The sequence below is a fragment of the Clinocottus analis genome, unplaced genomic scaffold (genome assembly GCF_023055335.1).
Source record: "Clinocottus analis isolate CAN_PGR_092001 unplaced genomic scaffold, fCliAna1.0.p SCAF_5, whole genome shotgun sequence".
Classification (NCBI taxonomy): domain Eukaryota; kingdom Metazoa; phylum Chordata; class Actinopteri; order Perciformes; family Cottidae; genus Clinocottus; species Clinocottus analis.
In genome coordinates, this window is record NW_027176207.1 from 17,622,180 (window position 1) to 17,648,169 (window position 25,990).

Below are 25,990 nucleotides of genomic sequence, written 5' to 3' on the forward strand. Positions count from 1 at the left end.
GAGTGGAAAGTAACTTAGTACATGTACTAATTTACCCCAATGACTGTGGTATTACTTTTACTTTTAAGTATTAGAGTACGTCCTCCACCAATGATGTACAATTTCTTTCTTCTACCACGTACGTTTACATTCCAAAAATAGGGTAAAACTTACATCCCCTACCCCCCATTTGTTTATTGTCATTCCATGTGTTATATCATCCCATCAAAGAACATCTGTATATATTATATTACTATTGTGGATTATTTTTTCTTCTTTACTGTTTTCATTACTGTTTTACAGATTATTTATATTACTTTTTTTGTGTCTCTGGTGTGCATTGCTGCTGTAATCCTGCAATTTCCCCACTATTGGACTAATGAAGGAATATTGTATATTATCTAATGAAGTAAAATACAACCAGCTTGCTCAGAAATATGTACATTTTACCAACACACACACACACACACACACACACACACACACACACACACACACACACACACACACACACACACACTGAACTTGCAGCGATATCAGAAAGAATACAAATTCAATAAAACACAATCATATCTTGTTTACAATTTCCTGCCGGATAAAGCCTACATGTCTAACTTCATGATGTTTATGACATGACAGTATAGTTCTTATATATTTAAGTAATTGTAGGCGTCACTATGTGCTAAAACATCATTGGTATGTTCATGCACCATGGTCAATGTTGGGATTTTTTAATAAAGGTGGTTGTAGCAGCAATTTTGTCTCTTTTGGTAATCCTTATTACCACTATTGTTATAGTCTGTGTATGGACAATGAGCTTGACGCATAATGAATCTTCAGGAAACAATAACTCAGTTTCAAAACGTTTACTTAACAAAAAACAAAGTTACAAAAGTCATTCAAATGCCCTACTTGGCACAACGGTGAAAAAACTGTTTCGCTCCACATAATGATAACCTCAACTGAGCGAAATAGGTCATGACATGATGAGGTTATTACGGCAGCAACGTAATTAAAGGAACATTTCAAGATATTTTTATACATCACTAAAACACATCTTCATACTGTCTATTATGGCTCTTTCAGTGGTATGAACATAAACTGATGTTATGAACAACATGTTGCAAAATGAAATGTTTTTTTACGGGACTTATTTCAGGTAACTCTTATTAAAGAATTTAAAGTAGAACATATTAAATAATAATCTTTTAGTAACAGCAATACAGTGAAATTAAAAAAGCAGACAATGCTCACTGTTTATTTCTGTTTAATTTGTTAAATTTGTCTTCAGCTCAAAGTTGTCCTTCTGCCTGAGGAGGCCCTGGAAGAATTTCTCAGAGTACAGGAAAAAGTCTCTGTTCCGCTCCAGGTCCTGAGCATTAATAATACGAGTCACCAAAGCTTGTTGTATGGCCGGAGACTTACAGGGGTGATGCTGCACCTTGTGACTCACATTCCTCCCTGGCTCGATAACTAACAGACCCTGAACATCCTCACGGTCAGGCGTATTGCCGAGAGTCCTTCTGTTTACCACAACCTCAGGGGGTTTATTTCTTCTCTTTGACACTTCAAGTCCAAAGTCTTTAATGGACCCGTCTGTTTGACAGCCTCTGCTAATGTCAGCAGTTGAATTGGGTGTGGCCGTGTCGTTAAAGTTATCAGTCGAGTTACTAACCAGGCTGTCGTTAAAAATGTGACTACTTGAGCAGGTCCTATTGGTTCTGCTTAACGTGTTAGTTTGACCTGGTCCACTTGCGGTCCCGGCTCTGGGCCTTCTGGTTGCTGGAGTCTCCTGGATGTTTCTGTGCAGGTAGGTCGTGTAGCCCTGCACCAGGCGACCCAATGCCGATTTATAAGACAGACGCAGCGACTCTGCAGATCCTGGAGGCACAGAGTGCAGACGAACCTGTTGGAACACAATCGGATCAAGTGACGGTGAAAACAATGTGGCGTAGAAGTATAACTGGCCCTTCATTAAGAGAGGTGGAGGTGAGACGTGCACCAGCATGTCTGATTTTCATGCAGGAGACCAGAGTTTGCTTCCACTACAGGCCTGCAAGTCCCATCAGCCTTTCTGCAAACCTTAAACCAGATCCGTTTGGGATTTCCACATATGGCAGCTATAGCACAGCAACATTATGGTTCATGAGGAGTCTTTGTGTTTGTGTCCATTTGATTAATGTGAGTCCAATATTCTCTCTCTTTTAGCTCTGTTTTTGGTCTGCACCACCTCCTGAGGGAAATATCTCTGTAGCTGCTAAGTGCTCCACTTTGTTCACTGTCTGCTATTTGCTGCTGAGCAGGTAGTGTACAATGGCTTTTTACAGCATTAATTGTGAGCCTAAACTTACTGTAAGACAAGACAAGACAAGAATTCACTGGTTCTGCCCCATTGATACTGATGACCTATTATATAATGACTATATGTTTCCCATCGTGGTGCTTATTTTTGCAGAGGATATGTAGTTCATGTATTTCAGATTTATCCTGCCGCAGAAGTAAAAAAAAAACATGCTTTTTAACTTCAGCGGGACTATTTTCATTTGTCTTTCCCTGACCTGGTGGATCCTCATGTGTAGATGAAATGCAGCTCCTGCCATCCACTGCTGCATGGACACTGAACTCATCCTCTTCCTCGTGGTCATCCTCTCATAGTGGTCAATCAGCTCAAGCTTCAGCCAGTTGTCGTGGAGCTCCGTGGCCTCGGCTATCTTCTCCTGGTTGTTGGCGATGCCGGGGATCAGGCGGAGGTAGCTGTGGATGAGCCAGCCGATCCTTGAAGAACTGCTGATGCCAAAAATCCTCTTTGGATGCGATCTCTGAGCTGATGGTTTCCTCTCTGTGGATCCTTGTGCTCGGACCTGTAACATACATCAGGAGTTTCAGATCTGTTTTAGCATCATGTTTTGTGATGCAATTATAGCAGTTTGAATATTGGAAATTGTGAAGTTATGAAGATCATTATTACATTTAAGCTGACTTTGAAGTCACTTTTCTCCAAAAACTGTACAGTAAAATCTCATGGCCATGTACATGTTTACAGCAGAGGTCCCTCTGAACAAGACTCCATTGTAATTTAACTTTGCAAGTTTAAGGATCTGTTTTTATAGCCGTTTGAACATTGTGAAATTGTGAAATTATGAATATTATTATGTCATTGAAGCTGATTTTGAAGTCACTTTTCTCCAAAACTGTACAGTAAAATCTCGAGGCCATACACATGGACATAGCAGGGGTCAGCCTGAACAAGGCTGCTTTGTAATTTTACTTTCCAAACGTAAGGATCTGTTTTTGTACCAGTTTGAATATTTTAAATTGTGACATTATGATTGTCATTATGTCATTGAAGCTGACTTTGAAGTCACTTTTCTCCAAAACTGTACAGTAAAATCTCATGGCCATATACATGTGCATGGCAGAGGTCAGCTTGAACAGGACTGCATTGTAAATTTACTTTACAAATGTAAGGATCTGTTTTTATATCCTTTTGAATATTGGGATATTACGTTAGGAATAGACGGTCATTTATTTTCATGCGTGCAGCTCACTCGGCGGAAGAGGGCTCACTTGAAGGCAGTCGGAGGACAGGAATGAATAATCCCATGCTGACAATATATAAAACAAACCTACTTGTTGGGCAATCTGGTCAAAAAGCACGGACAGAGCCAGAGCAACGACCCCGACTCCGCCACTGGTGACACTGCTGCTGCCTCCCAGCGCTCTGGTCAGGTTGAGGCTGAACGCAGTCTGCAGCTCCCCGCTCATGCTCCTCTGCAGGAAGGCATGGTGATGCTGCAGAGCGGCAGGCGAGTCCAGCGAGAGGAAGGTGGAGAGGACGGGATCCAAGGAGATATCAGGGATGATGCTGGCGTCTCGAGCCACTGAGAACAGCTCCTGGACGGTGGCTGGAGAAGGAAGACACAAAGTTTGACCCGTCAGGATCATGGCTGTGTGTGTTCTGTATGTCTGTCTGTCCAGTGTCTGCTTGTTATCTGTGTCTCTGACCCTCTGTGTGTTTATTTGCCCCCAGTCCGAAAGACGTTATCGTTCAGCATGAGCAGTCCAACTGGTGCACATAAACACAAATGCATCACAATCCATCAGTTCTAATGAAAGAAGAAGTATTTAGATTATTCTAAATATTATTATTACACTAAAAGTATGAAACTACTTTGTCTTTGTCAATAACATGTTTTCTTTTTCTTGCTCTCTCACTTTGGTTAATTTTCTATCTCTCTTGCCAAAGGTAAAAAGTGCAAGATTTATGTAAAGTGTAGGTTCAGCAGCATGAAACACAGTCCCATGAAAAAGCAATATGTCTCAAGAATGTCAAGCATAGTAAACAACTGAACTCAATAAAAAATATTGCAACAACAGCAGGCTTGTTGTAACCACCTGTTTCAGATTATCTGATGGATGAAACCGATTACACAGCACTTTTTCTAATCAGGTTGGCATTTAGACTCAGACACAAACATTGAACATTAACTGTAATGTCAATATGCAGTCAGCACACTCTGAGGGACTGATATACTGTGCTGAGCCCTTCAGCACAAGTGAGAGTCAAAGAGATATTGAGTTTGTAAAGTGGTGTTTAGAAATAACTTCAAAGCGTCCGGATGTCTCTGGGCCGACTGTTGTGAGAACGTGTGAATATAACTCTAAGAAAGAAAGAAATAATTGAATTATACTTGATCTTATTACATTTTATGCAACACTCAATCGTGGAATGCAGTACTTTTGACTGCTCTACATTTATTTGACAAGATTAGACCTCAGGGTTTTATGCTCTGACCTCCGGGTTCTATGCTCTGACCTAAGGGTTCTATGCTCTGACCTCAGGGTTCTATGCTCTGACCTCAGGGTTCTATGCTCTGACCTCAGGGTTCTAAACTCTGACCTCAGGGTTCTATGCTCTGACCTCAGGGTTATATATGCTATGACCTCAGGGATCTCTGATCTTTACGTTCTATGATCTGATCTCAAGGTTAATAATTAACATGTTTTATCTCATTTGGTAATTTGCATAAAAACAGAAATATTTGTGGTTATGCTTTAAAATTGTATTTCAGTGCAATACTTTAGTAAATTAACGTAGTAACATTTTATCACAGTTTAATTGCGCATTGATAACTAATAACGTTGATGAACTATTGATTAAAGATCATCTTTCAGGATCAAATGAAGTCATTGAAAAAAAATAAAACGTCTCGAGTCTACATTCTTTACTGTGCGCATGCGCGGTGAAAACATGACGTCACTTACCAGTCCTTCCAAACTAGTCCCCTAGTGCGGAAGTAACTCGCCGTGTGTCCACTGGAACCAACATTCCGAGGTGAAACAATCCTGTACGTTTGAAGCTGTTCGTCCCAACACCAACTATTCTCCCACATTTAGGCTCATGAATTGAATACATATTTCTAATCAAAGGGTAAACCCGTGATCGACAGCGTGGAGGCGACGTCACTGTCCTCACCCTCGTTTGTGTCGCCGTCTCTCGCAACGGAAACGAAAGGGAAGCGCTTGTGCTGCTGATCGTCGAAGACGTAATTACAGGTGAGTAAACCAGCGCCGTCGGTACACTACATGCGGAATGGTTGATTCAAACATTAGTAATGAGAGATATGATATATTTTCTTAGCTAACGTTATGATAAGTCTGCGGTAGCTGACGACACATAAAATAGCGCAGCGTGTTCGAGCTGACAAATGCACTAAAGCTGCCAGGTTGTCTGTTATTGCTATTAATATTGTTATTAATGTTGTTATTACAAGGCGGTGGTGAAAGAAGAAACGTTACACAGGTACTTTACTTGAGTGAAAGAAGAAATAACCATAGTTTAAAAAAGTAAAAGTGCTCACTTTGCCGAAATGAACAAACGGTGTTATCATTTTTATTATTACACAATATGTTACTCTGTTTTCATCACTAACCAATACACCTACAAGTATTTTAATGTCGTAGTTCATCAATGTGTAATACTTTGTGTACTACTAGGTAGATTAGATTACTGCATTGTGTGTTTATTTACGTAAAAAATAAGTTTAGGAGTGTAATTACTATAAGTGTCAAATAAATGTATTTTAGGAAATTAGTAATAGATCTGAACACTTAAAAAAAGTAACATACCTTAACGTTCAAAACTAACATAGAATTACATTTTAAGTTGAAATGTTACTCATTCAGCTGTTACAAAGCAAGATGGTCATTCATTTGCCGTGTTCCCCTTTACAGAACAGCTAATAATGTCGCTTTAAGCTGTTTACAAGTCTAATGTCTAGTCTCTAAGTTGTGTGTCTGGTACCTTGTGATCCGAAGTGTGAGACTTGTGCGTATGAAGTGTAATGCTCTAATCATAAATACACTCTGAAGAGATGAGTACAGCGACGCATACAAATTCACTGATGAATTGGATTTTTTTTATCTTCCTTTCCAGGTCGTCCAGCACCATGAGTCAGCGGACGGAGCGACGGGGGGGGATACACGTGGACCAATCGGACCTGCTGTGCAAGAAGGGATGCGGTTACTACGGCAATGCGGCGTGGCTGGGCCTGTGCTCCAAGTGCTGGAGGGAGGAGTACCACCGAGTACGGCAGAAACAGATCCAGGACGACTGGGCCTTGGCGGAAAAGTAAGGCCCTCTACTGCATCATAAACAACTACTACTTCCCTTCCTGGGTTGAAACATCTCCAACTGCCCTTGCAGTGCGTGGCGGTACAGTTTATCTCGGTAATCCCCACACTGATTGCTGGTGTTTGTTCTGCCCTTGGCTCCAGGTTGCAGCGGGAGGAGGAGGCAGCGTATGCCAGTAGTCATGGGCCGCAAACACAGTCCCAGTCCACGGCGCCACAACCACACCCGGGGCACGCCTCCTTAGGACCCTTCTCCAAGTTTGAGGAGAAGAAGACCAACGAGAAGACACGGAAAGTGACCACCGTTAAGAAGTTCTTCAGTCCCTCATCGCGCAGTGCTCCCAAAAAAGGTACATTTGGCATTGAGAGCAACTCGGCACACCAGTGTGTTGCCCCACTCACAGATTCATGGTTTGCTTGCTGAAGCTAGCCTAAAATATTTGAAGGGGTCTGGATCAACACAGGAGGAAATAGCTAACCCTGGCTCTGTCCAAATTTAAGAATACACCATCAGCACCGCTAAAGCTCTTTGTTTAACAGCTTATATCTTGGTGGTTTAATCTGTCAATTCAATTTGTGGTTTTGGTGGAGTTTCGCACTGCAACTATTTTCTGCAAACGCATGACTTTTTCGAACTGCCATTCTTCCTCGCCAGAAACCCCAGAGGGCAAGACACCCAGTCCGTCAATCAACCGCCGGGCCAGCTTGGATACAGACCAGGTGACCAAGGACTTTGCCGACTTCTTAAAAAACCTCCAGAAGCCCGGCCGGGAGATCCAAAAGCAGTGCCGGGCCTTCATTGTGAACATGTCGGGCAAGAAGGTATAATTTGACATCGAGCGGCATAATAACGGCCTTTGTATCATCGTTTTTGCTGATGAGCTATTAACTTCCTGTCTCGTCAGGACCTGGGTGCTGACGAGCTGTCAGAGTGCGTTCAAGATTTCTACCAGAACTTGGCCGACCGTCTGATGGGTCACTTTAAAGGTGGGTTCAGAGATCTCCTAAGCTCCGTGACATAGCAGCCACTAGGTGGCGGCACAAGCAGGATCTGATTCCTCTTTGTTCATCCAGGCTCCTCAGAGTCCGTGGAGCAGGTGATGGACCAAGTGGAAAAGTACATCATGACTCGTCTGTACAAGAGCGTGTTCTGTCCAGAGACCACGGATGATGAGAAAAAGGACTTGGCCACACAGACGAGGATAAGGTGGGCAGTGATGTCTTCATAATAACAATAATAATAATAATAATGTACATAACCGTTGGAAAGGTTGGAATCTCCTGTCACAGAAGAGTGATTGGGTCCAGTTGTCTGAGAAGAGTTAACAGGCAACGTGTTGCTTTCGCAAAGGTGGCCCAAAGAAAACAGATCGACTCAATGTTTAGCGCTCAAAGGCATCGTTGTGGTTCAAGAATAATCGAGAGTCACGAAGGCTTTTCTGGACTGGAAAACAAATTCAATATCCAAGTTTTCACCAGTCATGCAACACTGAGGGGACATCGACTAAAATGGAAGTTTGAGTCCATTTGTTTTTTTTCTTTTGGGGCCGAAACTATTCCAATGGTAAATAATACATTTTGTTTCTGAGTTACACTATTTGTTGTGTCTCCATTAAAAGAGTTGGTATTGAGGAAAATAATGATACAATAGCAAATTACAAACTTTATTTATTACAATTCACACACACACATTCAGATTAGGTTTGGTTCTGAGGAGCCTTTGCTGGTTTTGGTGTTACATTTAGTGTAGGTCTCTAAGTACAATCCTCATCTCCATCTTCAGCAGTCTGTACAAAACAGAGTCTGTTAAATTATGCAACAGTCATTATCGGCAGCGTTCTGCTTGTTGTTCGCATGTGATCGCACAGCAGCAGCTGTTGACTTGTTTGTCACACGGGGAGGAAATTGCTGGAAAAGAATGTGTGTCGCATGCAGTAAAATAAAGCTGACTGTGTTGCTTCTCTGTATTGCAGGGCGCTGCACTGGGTGACGATAGAGATGCTCTGTGTGTCAATGGACGAAGAAATTCCTGAAGTCTCTGAGAATGTGGTCAAAGCGATAACAGGTCAGAGCGTGTGTGTGATTCAACCTCCAGTCTGACCGCATTTAATTAGAACGACCGAAATTATGTTTTCAGTGGGTTTCTTCGTCTACACAGATGGAGAAGAGCCAATGAATCTTCATTACAAACCACATTTGCGGTAACATCAGCTTCCAATCGTAGACAGAGCCCACAGCAGCGTGCTACACAGAGTCAGAGCCGCAGACTTTGAATAACAACAACCCACGTTGGCTTTCCTGCTAAAGTCTCCCTGTTATCTAACTGAAAAACAGACGTCTCAGCCTGCACCTTGACTTTCCGTTATGCTCGGTAGTATTTAGCTGCTGATTGGCTACATATTGGTTTACTTTGACTCCCTCATAAGGTGTGGCAGCTGTCAATCAGACAGAGACACACAGGACCAGGTAGTTTAAATAGTTTCTTATTCAGCTTCACTTCTATTGTTTACTTTAAAGCATAGCCACACACACACACACACACACACACACACACACACACACACACACACACACACACAGACACACAGACACACACACACATCTTATCTCATTTTCTTGGAGGCAGAAATCTTAAGAGACAGATTTCGCAAAAAACAACAAGATAAAAACTTTCAGACATTACTTCCCCAAATACTGATAAAAGCAAATACTTGAAACTAAGAAGACACAAATATTTTTGAATAGCTTTTTTAAAAGAAGGCAATCTTTGAGATCTACATTTCAGTAAATATTTTGTCCTAATGATCCAAATGTTTTCAGGATATTTAACCTTTGTCTCATTAGAATGCATTTGATGTTCCACTAAATGGACTTTTTTCCTTACAGGGATTGTATATAACATGATAAAGTTTGTCAATCTTGTAATTAAGAATCCTTCTCTGCGTTGAGGTGCTTCATGTTTGGTTTGTGTCGTTTTAAACACTCGTTGGCGTCTTTTTTCTTTACTAAATAAAACGTCCCGGGCGTTTCAGAGATTACTGTTACACCGCACCGTCTCATGCAAGTAGAAACTTGGCTGAAGACCCATCACAGTTTCCTTACAGAGCCCAAGTTCATTTCCAGTTTAGTCTGTCACAAGAAAAACAGTTAATATTCAAATCAGAGCAGCTTGAGTCAGGGAAATACTGGCCGGTTTTCTTGAAAACGCCGAAAACAATGAATCAATTATGAAATGAATAAATACAAGTTTTTCTGTCCAATCCCTTTTTCATCTGTCTTTTCCAGACGTCATTGAGATGGACTCGAAGAGGGTTCCTCGGGACAAACTCGGGTGCATCACGCGTTGCAGCAAACACATCTTCGGCGCCATCAAGATCACCAAGAACGAGCCGGCTTCAGCTGACGACTTTCTGCCCGCGCTCATCTACATCGTGCTCAAAGCCAACCCTCCGCGACTCCAGTCCAACATCCAGTACATCACCCGCTTCTGTAACCCCAGCAGGCTGATGACCGGAGAGGACGGATACTACTTCACCAACCTGGTCGGTTGTTTTCTTTCTCCTACTTCATTCCCAGTTTGAGCTGTAGCCCTCTTTTGTTCAGCGTCCATCAAATCTGATCAAACCGCACCCACACAGTCCTAATGAAAGAAGAGTGTTTGAGATTGTATTGTTATAATCCAGCTGCAGTGGCCATTTGTCCAATAAATCAAAGAAGATAAACATAAATCAAAGAGCCACTGCCAAAAGAATGCATTGTCTGTGCAGGATTCAGGTTTTCTGATCATTTATTGTAACTAAACAAAACAAGCAAACAAACAAAAGAACAGAGGAAGTCCCGGTGTTGCCTCTCCTGTGCTGGTCAAAAACATAGGCCTACCCAAGTGCATGCTGGTCCTGTACCCGCCTACTCCTATATATAAACCTGGTGCCCACCGCATTACCCAATCAATAAACTAATAAACAATCTAAAAACTAACGGAAACCTCGACAACAACTACAAATAATTAAACTAAACTAAAACTATCAAAAGAAAGAAATATCCTAATACATCAAAAAAATCTAACTTGAGTAAGCAAACAACTAGAATAATTAAACAATACTACTTGTGAGTAAAATATCTTATAATAATAATATCCCAGATTCCCAAATCGTTGTCAAGACTGGAGAACAAAAAGTCTCGCTATAATTGCATTTAAGCAGTCCGAAATCTTTATTAGTTATTTATTACATCTCATTACAATGAAATTAGTTGTTCAATATTTTAAATACAATTTGGTTGAACGTGACATTGCATTGCAGGAACTAGTCACATTAGCGTTAGCTAAATGCAGTCGGATTATAACTGCTCAGTCGCTGTTGAAGCAGATTGAGTGGATTTTTTAAATGGCGATGAGGTCAAAGAGACAGTCGAGCTTCGAGCTAAATGTAAAGACTTTACATGGCTAGCTACATCAATCTGGGGTTTACTGTCACAGGGCTAAAGGAACAGCAAAGGCTGTATAAGGGCTCTTTCAATTATACATTGTCGGTATCGGCAGTGGGAAGGGGTACTTTGGGGAATTGGATTCGGTATCTACTGGTAAAAGGTCTAATCTAATCTTTTATTCTTGCCTTCTTTATTTAGTCATTCATACCAAATGTCATACTTCAGGACTTAACACAACATTTTCAGAGGCTTTAAATTAAGAAAATGTGTCTCAGAGAGAGAAAAGTAAATAAATAAATAGTGTGGCACATAACCTTTGTTGATTTTTTTTACTATTTCATATCAGACATTTCGTGTTAATTCATGAGCTTTAGTGGTTGGCAGAATTTGTTACTTGGCTCGAGCCAGGCTACTTGTTTCCCCCTGAATCCCAGTCTCATGCTAAGCTGAGCTAATTGCCACTGGTGTGAGCCTTATTTTAAAGAATAGATATCTTCATGAGATTTCCTCATCTAACTCTGAATATTGAGGTCGTCTGGCTCAAGAGTCTTAGCGATGATCATCAGCCGCCATGTCCCCTGTGTTATTTTGTCTCTTAGTGCTGTGCAACGGCCTTCATAGAGAAGTTGGACGCTCAGTCTCTCAACCTTTCCCCGGAGGAGTTCGAGCGCTACATGTCGGGCCAAGCCTCGCCGCGATGCAACGCCTCCGAGGGCGACTGGAGTCGCTCCGAAGCGCCACCGACCCCCACCAACCCCGTCCTGGCTCAGCTGAATCACAACCTGGAGGCGCTGTCGGGCCTCAGCAGCCGGCAGAGCGCGCTCATGGAGGCCGCTCGGAGCCTGCAGGCCGACCTGCTCTCCTGGCCCGAGAGCGTGCAGCGGGAGGTGGACGGCGTCGTGGAGAAGTACCCTCTGGAGGTCCACTCTCGCACCGTTTCCGCCATCGACGACAACAACGTGGACAACGACAACCTGCCGCCGCCGCTCACGCCCCAGGTGTTCGCTGGGTGAGCGGAGTCTTCGAAAGGGGCCGAAAACATTCCACGCACGGCGACGGTACTCCCGCTTTCACGAAGAAGTCAGCGCATCGCCTGCGTTTTGAGTTTCGTGGGAACATCACACAGACACTAATATACGCCACGCTGAGCTTCTTGTGCACCTTAAACACCTCGTCACACCCAATGCATTGTTTATAAATTTACAGGAGCGAGACACAAATTAGCACCTTTGACCGATTATCAAGTTATCGAGACGGTGCCAACCTTCAGGAGAAAAGAGAGAGACGGATAATCCAAGTACTGTACTTGAGAACAGTTTTGAGGTACTGTTAGAGAACATGTATTTTCATTTATTGCTATTTTATATACTTCTACTCCACTAGATTTAAAAGAAGTACCGACATGTATTTGATATTCTTAGTCACCTTGCAGATTGAGATTAATAATGCAGAATGTAATCGACTAATCCTTCTGGCGGGTCGATTACCGGTCTCCCCATAGTTTGTGTGCCGAAGTGTCCTTGAGCAAGACACTGAACCCCCAGTTGCGCCTCACGGTAGCCCACTGCTCCTTAACGACTAAGGATGGGTTAAATGCAGAGAACAATTTCCCCGTTATGATTAATAAAGGATAATTTCTCTCTTATGTATCAGTATCGGTTAAGATATCCAGCAGTGTAGAAAGTACTTCACCACCAGCAGCTAAACTAAAGTGATGAAAACATCAATGCATCACAAACTAGAATCCAACGAGAAGATGTTTCCTGTCTTAATAAAATGAAAAGGAGTAAATGGTGCTTAAGGAAGCTCAAAGTTAGTGTAATAAACGTTAGCTTGCTAGCTCATTAGCAGTTTGTCACTCCGGTTGACCGCGCCTTCCTGGTTATTCTGCTCTTCCATCACGTCAACCAATTGTCGCGGTTTTTAGTAACAGCAGGATCTGGTTTGTCCAAACAAACAACAGCAAGTATGAACTTCGGTTTATTGCCGATGTGTTGGTGTTTCTGTTTGACTCGTTGTTTTAGTTTTTGTTGTTGTTGTTGTTGTTCCTTCAATAGAGAGGTGGGATCCCACCACTTACGGTGGACCACAAAGGAAAATGTACGGTAGTCGATGGCATTTGAATTGTGCCATGAATTAAACATGTATTTGTTAATTTAAAAGACAATTTTGCTCATCAAGAAAGTCCCTTTTTGGGGAAAACTTTGAAAATGTGTCACGTTTTTCGCTAAAGCTACGACGCCTGTGTGTTTTACACCAGGATGTAACGCTACTTGCAAAAACAACAAGTCTTGCTCGTTCTTTTATCTTAACAGCTGATAAATAATACAAAATAAATACAAAATCTGGTAAAAAATAACGTTACATTTAGCTAAGTTAGCTCACTGTTAGCTAAGTTACCTCACTAGCAAGCTCAGGTGAGGACAGCGTTGGTGACGTACATTGTGCGAAGCGATGTAACGTTAGCTGACTGAGCGGATTCACACTAAACTAAATGTTACAACAGCAAACTGCAACTTTCTTGATTTCGTAATGATCTTTTTAAATTAATGAACATGATATTTGTTTATTGACTACCATCGTAACTTTTTCTAAAACCGGAAGGGGAGGGGCTCTGAATATTATTTTTTTTGTTGGACTTGTAAATATCACAACATGTGTTTTTGTGTTTTCTACGTTTAATATTTTAAACTGAAATCCAGCTGCAACACATTTAAAAGTATCAAAAAGCATGTTTTATGAAAGAAAACCAAGAAAAATGTGTTTAAAATATTGCTCATGTTATTTTTCTGTGACGTACTGTATAATAATGAGCGTTAAAACAAGTTGGCGTCGGATTGTCTGCTGCTCAACTCCTGGTTTTGTTTTGATGTTGACTCATTTGCTTGAGAATCTTTGTAGTGTTTTAATTCAATGACTAGCATTGAATTAAAAGCCTGTAAAATGAGAACTGTAAGCTACTGTATTTAGGGCCCTGTTTGGCATGTGTGGTTCAACTGATCCAGACTAACGTGATGTCAGAAAGCTTAAATGATCCTGTTAACTAAAATAGCTAACTTGGTTCTTTGATGTCAGTTTAATTGTTTTTTTGTTTTTAAATCTATAGGATTAAGTTATTTGAAAGACCAGTGTGCTCTTATTTTGAAATAAAAGACACTATGAGTAGACGTAGAGTTGAAACTGTCCAGATTTCATTTAATTCTCCTATAATATTTGAGGTTGAGTGGCACAGGCAGTGCAGAAGTCAGGAAGTATTTTGTGAAAATGTGAAATAAATTGAGACCAAAATCTTCCATGAAGCAGATTTATGAAACACATTCAAGTTAGCGATGAATCCCAGATTGAAATCGGACGTACCCGGACACCACCACCAAGGTCCTGAATGCTGCGCTACTCCCCAAACCCGTGGGCAGGCCTCTCGGTGCGGCTGTCTTTCAGTGAGACACAATATTCGATGTCTAAAGATGTCTCCTTAGACTGCTTAAGATAGAAATTGCTAAAACGTTCGCGGTCAAAAGGAAACGATCGGCCCACAGGTTTGGAGGTCTTCCATCTTCTTACTCGGCCGGTAAAGTCTCAGCAGGCAAGGCATATGTTTTTCAAGGGATGCACTTAAAGTCCTCATGAGGTCTTGGCTGGAGATCCGATGGAACAACATGACAACAAAACAATGGCGTACAGTTTCTGGGGAGCAGTCTTGTTCACTATGTTGAAAAGCAAACCAAAACCGACGGTCCTCACGGCGATATATATATAGAGAGAGAGAGAGAGAAAGAGAGAGAGAGAGAGAGAGAGAGAGAGAGAGAGAGAGAGAGAGAGAGAGAGAGAGAGAGAGAGAGAAAGGCATTTGCCAAACTTATTACAGATAAATATGTACACTCAGGTTTAATTTTATTTTAAGAAAGCATGTGGATCTGCCAGTAATGGTGGTCTAGATGTCTTTCTTAATTTCTCTGCGGATGTTGAGGATGGCTTCATTTATTTCTCGTCTTTAGATATTAGGATGACTGATCTGCATGCTCCAAAATCACACACAAAAAGCAACTTCACATGCAAACAGCTTTTCTTCCTGCATTGAACACAGCAGCTCTATTCTAGTTCCAATATTTCTTCCTCAATATCAGCAGTCTGAGCCTGCATATGTGTGTGTGTGTGTGTGTGTGTGTGTGTGTGTGTGTGTGTGTGTGTGTGTGTGTGTGTGCGTGCGTGCGTGTGTGTGTGTGACCTGAGTTATCAGTGGGAGTGGTGCGGTCAGTCGTGCCGAGTCCTGCCATCCTTCTCCTCCCCTCGCTCCTCCTCCATCCCTCCTCTGCCTGCAGTCTTTTAGCAGGCTCCATCTCTCCTCTTCATCTCTCCTCCTCTTCCTCCTCCTCCTCCACCTCCATGCTGATTGTCTCAGAAACACACATCAAAATAGGCAGATTCAAACATCTTCATCATCAACAAAATAGAACATATTTTGTGGTTTCAGCTTCTTAAACTTCTCTTTTATATTTTTGGCAAAACATTTGCTGTGTGTTTTTCTGCATTGATTACTATATATACTATAATATGTAACAAAAACAGTGTGTACTTTGAGCTCCTTCAGATATAAAGTAAAATAACTCCTGAAATATTTAAATTGCAAATCTAATATTTCTAATCTGATATTTCACAAAACGAAACACTAAAGTCCAGACACTAAAAACTGATGTGTGCATATTTTTTTTTGATGCTTCAGTATTAATAATCTGTCAGACATCCATTGCAGAATGATTTTGCCGTCTGACTTTTATAAAGGATCTCAGTACTTTCTTCCACCGCTGAAAACACAATTAAGATGCAATAATCACATAAAACATGTATAATTAAGTGCATAATATGCAATTTATTTATTTTTGTTACTGTTAGGTGACACGTGAGAGATTTCTGGAGACTGAAACAGTGACAAAATTTCTCCATCAGAGGCCTCTAATGTGCAAAAGTGACGAGATGCAGTTTTTAAAGGGGCATTGTCTGAAGTCACCCAGCTGCAAACAGCAAGTCATGGCTTCTAAAGGAAACATAATCATACTAACTATACCTTAAACAAACATTTAGAGAAGTATTTGTCATTGGTTTGAACTAGTGTTGCATCCATTGAGACTCAAGTGTGCCTTGTAACCTTACAGTATATACACAATACAAGATAAATTAACTGCAGATCATGTTTATACATGCTGATATATTTCTGAGAAACCAAGGAATGAAAGCTTTATACATCCAAGTAAGGCAGAGAATATACAGAACTAACCTATAATAATTAGTATCAAACATTTGTCAAATATTCACACGGCAACAAAACAAAGAATTCAAAACATTTTATAGTATATACAAAAATACTTATGCAAATGCCCCTAGGAATATCTTAATAGAAAAAATAATAGTAATCTCATCAGGAGGACATCACGTTATACTTGAAACATGCACTTCCCGCAGAGGGTTTTCAGTTCAGCGGTGGGCCACATGTCTAGATGTGTTGTGGATTTTTGGGGTTATAACGGTGAGATCACTGAGAAAAAGCGTTTCTTGGTGCAGGAATACTTGGTCCGCTGTGCTCATTGGTCCTCGCTTTTGTACCTCGAACTCTCGCCTGTGCTCCGTACGCTTGTGTGGTCATCCCAAACGGGGAGATGTACTGCACACAATAATCTCATGTGGACCTCAAATCTGCTGTCTTTTTCTTTGAATAAACCATCACACTTTGGACTCGCTCTCTATGTTGGCGACGTCGCCGTTCCTCTCGGTCTGCTGGCTCTTCCCCTGGTCGTCCAGGCCGGTCTCGGTCTCGGTTTCCGGGCCCTCCCGCTCGGACTCGGGCAGCCCCTGCTGGCTCAGCTTACTGGCCAGCGACCAGGTGAGGGGCAGGCGGCTGCGGTTGGTCATGTCAGCAAGATCTTTGGCGCTGCAGGCGGGCGTGTTGGTTTCGTATATGTCGTGGAAGCTGTTGTAGTCCACCTCGTAGAAGCCGTCCTCCAGCGTCAGGACTGGTGTGAAGCGGTGGCCCCACTTGATCTCCCTGCTGACGTATGAACTCCTCGCCTGGCACGTCATGCCTGGAGACGCAACATTAAGCATTTTTAAATTGTGGCATTAAGATCGTACATATAACAAAACATTGACAACAGGTTGTCCCACTTTCCTCTATGAATCGACTCGAATACAACGGTTTGAAAGACATTTTGGTCTGTGGTGACTTCTAAGCGTCTTTTTGTTCCATGATTTCTACTTGAATTTACAAACATTTATTTGCAATGGTCAGAAAGAAGAAGAAAAACACTTCGGAGCCCGACCAGCAGTTTTTATTGTTATAAACCAAATTCCTGGTAAATAATTAAAATATTAGAGTAAATGAAGTGTGTTCCTCGGTGGGCATGGTACCTGGTCATGAACAGGCTTTCAGGATCTCAAGCATCTTTCTGACAGGATTCATTTACATTACATTCATTTTGTTGTATTTTAGGTGAAAGCATCAAGATAAAATTACTCGGCAGATGTTGTCCCAAAACATTGAAACTATATAATGAAACAACTTTTATTGTACGAGCAGGAGAAAAGTTTTCAGCACGCAAACCTGTATCAATGAATATATCGGCACTTAAAGAAATAATTGAAAAGTTGTGAACCTTTTAATGTTCAGCGACATGACAGCTGTCAAGTGATGCGTGTGAGAGTCTGACTGACTGCCCACACACTGTTAGGTATATTACAAACTATATTTAGAATATTTTCGCCGGTATACTTTGCCATGAGACGTCCAGGAATTGACGTTGGATCCATCAATGCTCTCGCCAAAGCAACCAGACTCGCAGAATTTGAGGTATTTCGATCAGGACCTAAGTGGTGGGTCAACTGACAGACCTATAATACCATTCCTCGAGCCATACAGCTGGCAAAAATGCTAAGGATTTATACTGTGCAACACTGTTAAAGGTTTCCTTTGTGACATTCTGAACATTGACATAGCAGCAAACAACTATTTTCTAGTCCACAGTCTACAAAAGCAGCGAATGAAGTCATCCTTGTTGTCATCCGGGCTTTCAAGCTGTTCGAGCACATGAGCGTGGCCCGACAGCGAGCTCAAGGCCGCACTGCGCTCAGATGGTGGCCACATTACATGCATAAGAACAATCACAAATGCAACATCTGAGACATTTGATGACTCACCCGTGGCCTCGACCATCCCCTCCAGAATCACCACTACCTCCAGCTCGTCCCTGGTCAGGTGGGCTTGAGAGACCTCCCAGAAGGGGCTGCTCTGGTTTATCTCGTGGCAGATGATGAGCGGCGACACCAGGAAGAGCCGGTCGTCTCCCGTGTTGTAGCCCACGTTTATGTCCGTCTGGTTCAAAGGGATGAACTCCCCTTCCTTGGTCTGCTTGGACTTTATCAGCTTGGCCCTGATCGAAGCCTCCACGATGTGCGAGTTTCGGAGGTCTCCGACTCTGAACATCAGGCACAGCCGTCCGTCTCTTATCGAGATGACCGCGTTGGTGGAAAACACTAGTGTCTCGGCTCGCTTCTTGGGCTGGGAAATCTTAACGAACATGCAACCCACCATGAAGGCGTTGACGATGGATCCCAGCACCGACTGAATCAAGAGCAGGAGGATCCCCTCGGGGCATTTGTCCGTGATGACTCTGTACCCGTAACCGATGGTGGTCTCCGTCTCGATGGAGAACAGAAAGGCCGACACGAACCCGTTCAGGTTATCGACACACGGAGTCCACTTGTTGTCCGACAAGTGCTCCAGATCGCCCCGGAGGTACGCGATGAGCCACCACATGAAGCCGAAGAAGAGCCACGTCACGGTGTACACCAGCACGAAGACGAACAGGTTGAACCTCCATTTGAGGTCCACCAGCGTGGTGAAGAGGTCCGTCAGGTAGCGGTACTTCTCGCGGACGTTACCGTGATGGACGTTGCACTTCCCGTCTTTCTGGACGTACCGCTGGACCCTCTTGGCCCGTTCCTTTTCTGACAGCGGTTGAGCCGCGTCCTCCTCGCGGGCCTGCTTTGGCAACTTGGGCTTTTTGATGATGGCCGGGCTCTCAACATCCTGCTCCATGTGGGTTCTAGGTGGATTCAAGCCTTTAGGAGAAGAAACAAATGGCGGTCATTAGTAGTAATACTTAGAAAAATGCAAGACTGCGAAAGTATACATGTACACAACCACATCTGTACTTCAGAACAATTTTGAGTGTTTCCATTTTAGGCTACACTTCTGCTTCATTATATTTTGGAGTAAAAGGTTTTACTTTTTACTCCGTTACATTTATTTTGCACTTATGCAGATTATTAATAAAAATATAAATCCACAAATAATGATGAATTGTCTTTTTCTCTCTGTTGTCTTCAATGTCTTTTTGACAATCTTGTTTATTGCACGTAATATGTATGTACACATGGACGAAGAGCTACGTGAACCCGGAGTGAAACCGGAGTCAAATTCCATGTATGTGTAAACACGATAAAGCTGATTCTGATATATCATTATTAAGACACCCAGTGGTATACAAATACATTTAAATTAGCTCCACATTTGCCAGCTGAAACATTAAATCGAATAATTTCCATTATGACACTTTTACTTTTGGTACTTCAAGTATCTTTTGATGCTAATACTTTGGTACTTCACGTATGTTTTGATGCTAACACTTTAGTACTTTAAGTATGTTTTGATGGTAACACTTTAGTACTTTAAGTATGTTTTGATGGTAACACTTTAGTACTTTAAGTATGTTGTGATGCTAATACTTTGGTACTTCACGTATGTTTTAATGCTAATACTTTGGTGCTTTAAGTATCTTTTGATGCTCATATTTTTGTACTGTAAGTATGTTTTGTTGCTAATACTTTGGTACTTTTACTCACGTAAGATTTCTAATGCCGAACCTTTACTTGTAACCGTATTTTTTTTTACATTGTGGTATTGGTTGTACTCAAGTAAAAGATATATAGTACCACGTCCACCACTAATGTTCCTTCAGGAGTGAATTCAGACCCCACCAGTGGGAAAAAAATAAACAACAGAATAAATAAACACAATGCTTATGACAAACAGTAGAGTCGTGTGACTCCTCTGAAGCGGCAGATCTCCTTTACTACGTCGCCTAGTGCCACCTTCAGTGTTTTTATTTTGGCTTATTGATTTTTTTTCTTAACACCACTGGAACAAATGTTTGTGCCGAAGCCGCTCGGCTCTCCATTCACGGGAGAATATTATGAGCTTGAGCAGGGATGGTTTCCATGGCAACGCACAGCACAGTCTACCCCGAGTCCTCACAATATAACCAGGAATGTGCTGGATGAGGCTGCACGCAGCGTTGGGTAACATTTGTCTGTTTCATGTTGTTTTCAGAGGGCCTGAGGAGGAATAATGCGCCCGAATATCTGCTTTGTGCGAAAAGCGATTATTTGTGAAACATCTGGTTGTTTTTTTTAAATATTTTTAGCTCCAATAGATGAATATCTGTGTATGGAAACACACATATACGGGCTTATAGAGCATGCACTGACCGTAAAGAAACTATGAAAGCCAATATAATCAACAGCAGTACCAATGTTGTAACCCTCATAGCGAAGAAATTAATTAAAGCTAGCTGATATCTTTATATAAGAGTTTTTAACTGGTTGTAAAATAAAAAAAACGTAACCTTGGCTTTATATACATGAGCAAATAAGATCATCAGCAAGACAAGTGGCTATTTCTTTACAGGAATCACAAATTTGTTGTTTTTTTCTTCGATGGAGAAGGCATGACCCGCTCAACGCTACCCGGTTAGCACTCGTTGCCTTCGTTGGTTGGCTTGATTAGTTTTTGACATGTGGAGTGAGATTGTTTTGGATAAAATATATCCTAGAAAGCCGACGCCTTCCCCAAAGTGCAGGAAACACAGATTCCCCGCAAAATCAGACGAAACGACTCAAAAACGACTCAGGAAGAGCATGCGCTTACATTTTAAAGGGCAAAGTTTGGCGCTAAGTATGATCACCATGTTGAAAGGATGCGGGGAGGAGATGTTTTATCTTAGACCTTATAGTTTGTGGTTATGGCTGATATCGTGACAGAACAAGAACAAAAGAAAAGCTACACAGTGATAAAAAACAAAAAAGAAATTTACGAGGTAATGGCGCTTTTGGCCACAGTGGCCGCCAAAATCAACACAAAAGGAAAGTTCCTTGTTGCTCCAACAATGGATTCAAGGACTATGTGCATGTGAAACGCGTTATCATCATCCAACTCGATTCCCCCTCGGCTGTACGATGCATTTTTAACCTGTTTTATTTGATTGTTTTGGTTTTCACGGCCCACGACTTAACTCTTTTGGTTCACTCACAGCTCCCGTAGCGCATTTTTTTGACCGCAGCAGAAGCTTTCCAGTGGAAAAAAAACACGACCTGCACAGACTAGATAAGAGATTACGAGCTGGTGAACACAATGAAGCATTTAGCAGCTAAAGAGCCAGATATTTCCCCGAGGAGATAGTGCAGACCATAAAAAGAGCGACAACAGAACGTCAATTTGATGGGTGGGGAAGAAACACCTCGTCGTTTTTTCTTTACCCGTATCTTTCTTTTTGGTCCATAAGTAAAGACAAAGCAGCCCATTTTGAATGTTTATGTCGTAAAATTTGAAAAGGCCTCGCTGAAAAAATGTGCTTGGCCTGCAGCGAAATGTGGAACACACATGCGTCGTGCCGGATGAAGGCTAAGGAAAGTCTATCGATCAGGAGACACTCATTCATGATATTGATTCTGATTCATCGCTGCTGTGTCGAGGAGGCTGTTAAGCAGGTGGCTATATCCGGACGGGGATCCAAAAATCGAGCGGAGGTCACATGGGGATGCATGCTATTATTAGGCACCAACAGCTGAGCACAGGAAGCATGGCCATCTGAAAGAAGTTGGGTTTAAATCATGGCGTCTTATCGTATTTCTTTTCGCGACACAAAACAATGTATTGCTGCTCTTCGTTATCCAATTATCCGACATCACGCAAGCTTGAAGGCTCAATTCCCCCGCATAACAGTACATGTACACAGAAAATAAAAGGGACACATAAACAAACTAGAGGGAAGTCAGAACATACTATTGTGTGATTTGGGTGGAGCTGACCCTTTTAACAGGAAGCGTCTGGGTTTGTTTTACATTAAAAGTCCAACAGGGACGGAGAGGATTCCTGTGGCATTTACCCCTGGAGGCTTTAAGTGTTAAACATCTGTTCAGGAAGTGCAAATTACAACAAGAGCAGATCAGAAATAAAGGTATGCTTATTATTAAAACATGTTTTGCATACACACACACACACGCACACACATATATCCTTTTTTGCATGTTTGATGTGTCTGGAGCGCGAAGGAGCTTCAACTTACATTTCCATGTGTAACCCTGTGATGTAAAATGCCAAATACATGAACCTAGTAGTCCAACTAGAGTACAATATATAGAATACTACAATAATACTTCAATGACTGTGAAGAACTATTGCTTGTGGCAAAACCCCAGAGTGAAACTCCTCCACTGCACGTACACGTCCTGCAGTTAAAGCCTTACAAGTAGAAGTACACAGATGTATTGTGTAATGTAAGTAGCAGAAATATTGGATTAAGTACTGTCGCAGCATTTAAAGTAACTTGTACAGCACTTTCTACTTCATCTCTTTGGGAAAAATTACACTTTTTTACTGTATTTATCTAACAGCTATAGCTACTTTACAGAATCATGTTTTTTTTGCATAAAATACATGTAAAGAGTTTATCAAATATTATGTTTTGATACAGGTGAACAATACACGTACAGCCAACAGTCAGTTAATCAATTTGTTGATTGACTGAAAATGAATTGGGGAATAATTTGATAGTATGGCTCCTATGTCATTTTTGCAACATTTTTAAATATTTCCTTTATCCAGCTTCTCAAAATGTGACAATGAACTGCTTTTAATCTAAATAAGTTTAATACAATATAAAATAGATCCTGCATTGAGTCCTTTTAAGTACATTTTCTATACTTAAACACTTATAATAGTATATCTGATACATCCTAGGCTTTCTTTTCTTTCTTATTTTTGGTTATAGAACAGGGCTATAAGCTTTAAGGGAGGGCGGGTTCAGGTGCTAGAAAGCAAGAGAGCAAACTAACAGGTTGGAGATCACCTGTTGTCATAGAGACGAGTGTGATACAGACCATAATGACCAATCTTATTTTTTAATGTTTCGCCCTCTCTTTAAATGCACCAGTAGGGCTCGTTTCTGGTGATGTGAGGGCCAGCGGGGCCTGCAGGCTCTTACAGCCAGGAACATTTCCTCCTCCCTCCCTCTCTCTCTCTCTCTCTCTCTCTCTCTCTCTCTCTCTCTCTCTCTCTCTCTCTCTCTCTCTCTCTCTCTCTCTCTCTCTCTCTCTCTCTCTCTGTCTCTCTTCAACACCTTCCTCAGTCTTCTTCAATCTATAACCAGCTGCTTATTTTTCCTCCATTACGTCAACAGGAAGAAGAAGAATAAGAAGTAGAAGAAGGGGAAAAAAAACAAAAACAAAAAAAAGAAACACCCTCCCTATAGCCTTTAATTAATAATTCATGCGTGTAATCATTCTTAATTAATCTCTGATTCGGCTCGCGCTGTTATGCAACTACCCACCCCCACCCACCATGTACCCGATAACAGATGATTACATTACCAGCTATCATCAGTGTCGCCACCAGGAAAAGGAAAGGAAAGGTGCATTAATACCTGGCGCAGCAGATTCACTCCCCGAGTCATTTTAAAGCCGGTTTGATTCCATGAAGAAAATGTCCCAGCCCGGGTTTATAGGACGCGATTATCAGGTCTCTCTCTCTCTCTCTCTCTCTCTCTCTCTCTCTCTCTCTCTCTCTCTCTCTCTCTCTCTCTCTCTCTCTCTCTCTACGAAAACCGACTGGAGAAGAGCCACTCATTCCCTCTTTCCTCCATCCTCAACACAGAACGAGGCATCGAGCGGTCAGCCTCCACCCCTCAGATGGGGGAGAGACATAGGAGAACACACAGAGAGAGAGAGAGAGAGAGAGAGAGAGAGAGAGAGAGAGAGAGAGAGAGAGAGAGAGAGAGAGAGAGAGAGAGAGAGGGGCGGAGACGTGTGTGGTGGGAAGAGAGAATACAGCGTGTCCTTATACTCCATGTTTAAGACATATAATTATTAAGCAGCCACTGCTGGAGAGTAACGAAGTACTTTTACTCAAATGCAATTACTACTTTTATTTTAAGTTAAAGGCACGGTTGGTAATCTTTAGATATATATAGATAGATATAGATATATATAGATATATATAGATATGTATATATATAGTGTATATTGTGTTGAAAGTCTCATTATGGTACAGTCAACGAATGAAATCATGAAAAAATGCAAAAATAAATTAATGTATGCATTAACATAAATGTGGAAATACATGTATGATATGTTATTTGTTTATGTTTTTATCATCAACTTTTTGCATTTTTTTTTCTGTATTGATTTCATAATTTATTTATTCTGCATTCAAACATGTATTCAAGCATTAATTTATTAATTCCTGTACTATATATTAAATTATGTATGTATTTTTTCATACTGATATTGAAGTCATTGTTCACTCGTTGCTTAACAGCTGTGTGTAGTTACAATCGCCATGTTGTGTAGTTGATGCTGCCTTTAAGGGTTCAGGCTGTGTTGGAGCTCTCCGTGGTGCTGATCTCAGTTCACACCAGTGGGAACCTCCAGCCATGAACTCAACACGTCTAACCTTTGACTTCCCCTGTTGGTTAAGACGTTTGAGTTGTGAAGTTGTGTTAAGTTAAGAAGTCTCGTTGGGATCGAGATGAAAAGAGACAACAAAACATGCCAGCAGCCGGAGGGTCATGACAATGCTAACCACTGCTGATTGAGTCTTTGGTCATGAACCAAAGTTTTAGACAAACTGAAGTTTTGCATCATGGTTATGCTGAAGGAAAAGTCAGAGAATCAATTAAGTGATTAGGATGAATTGTGTGGAAACCACAAATATATGTAAACATATGTTGTTATAGCTAAACATATGAGTAGAAGTAGAACTGGCATGTTCTTATAAATAAAAACACATTTTCTACGAGATATGAGCAATGACCTCTGACTCTTGATGTAACTCATATGTGTGTGTGTGTGTGTGTATATATATATATATATATATATATATATATATATATATATATATATATATATATATATATATATATATATACTTTCATACATAATAAGGCAGACTAAGTATTTTCCTCTTATAAAAGGAGAAACAAGCTCAGTTCTCGTACCAGAATCCAATTGGATTTCTTAGTTTTTGAGTGAAGAGTTCAATGTTAGTTTTGTAGAACAATCGGCTTTCTCATCAAAGAAAATTATTTATAATGGTGGGAGAGTATTGATCAGGTTTCCATAGAGAGCGTGGATGTGAGTCAGAGCACCAATGCTTTATTATGCTCTGTGAAAAGCTTATATTTCGTCTGGAGACGGCCTGGTTTGCAATGGGGGTCGACGACATACGAGATCAGGAGTCTCCAACTAATGTTCAACAAGGTCCAGTTTGAGAAAATGTCCTCATGCAAAGGTCCGGTACTCCACAATAATGTCCAACTTGCGCTATGATTTAGTCCCATGTGTATTGAAGTAGCCAGCAGTTCTTTCAACATTTGTATAAAGTCAAATCAAATAAAGAAAAAAATGAAAAAATATCTCAACAATATATATTATCAGTTTTGAAATTTAACTGGATGAATTTGATATAGTTTAATAAAAAAATTAATATTCTTCTTTCATTTTAATTACAATAAAGGATGAATTTAACAATGGAAAAAAACATTACTGAAAGGTTTTTTTTTTAAAAATCTTTAAATAAAGTATTAATTTTACAAAATTACCTTAATTGTCTTTGCCCTGTATGTCC

The 25,990-nt window shown here is 41.2% G+C and overlaps 2 protein-coding genes across 2 annotated transcripts; one reads left to right on the forward strand and one right to left on the reverse strand.

Annotated features, from left to right (window-relative positions):
* Positions 1-5,278: 5,278 nt before the first annotated feature.
* rabgef1 (RAB guanine nucleotide exchange factor (GEF) 1) lies at positions 5,279-14,220 on the forward strand. The gene is made up of 10 exons (XM_068599748.1): positions 5,279-5,327; positions 5,410-5,535; positions 6,416-6,610; positions 6,757-6,962; positions 7,268-7,434; positions 7,518-7,599; positions 7,687-7,819; positions 8,586-8,677; positions 9,898-10,154; positions 11,640-14,220. Exons 3-10 carry the CDS (start codon positions 6,429-6,431, stop codon positions 12,051-12,053), a joined length of 1,533 nt encoding a protein of 510 aa, XP_068455849.1. The 5' UTR covers positions 5,279-5,327; positions 5,410-5,535; positions 6,416-6,428; the 3' UTR covers positions 12,054-14,220.
* Positions 14,221-15,887: 1,667 nt separating this feature from the next.
* kcnj6 (potassium inwardly rectifying channel subfamily J member 6) lies at positions 15,888-24,009 on the reverse strand. Its single transcript, XM_068599750.1, has 3 exons — positions 23,790-24,009; positions 18,226-19,149; positions 15,888-17,114 (listed from the first exon to the last, which is right to left on the reverse strand). The coding sequence occupies exons 2-3, from the start codon at positions 19,124-19,126 to the stop codon at positions 16,756-16,758; spliced, it is 1,260 nt and encodes a 419-aa protein (XP_068455851.1). The 5' UTR covers positions 19,127-19,149; positions 23,790-24,009; the 3' UTR covers positions 15,888-16,755.
* Between the last annotated feature and the right edge of the window lie 1,981 nt (positions 24,010-25,990).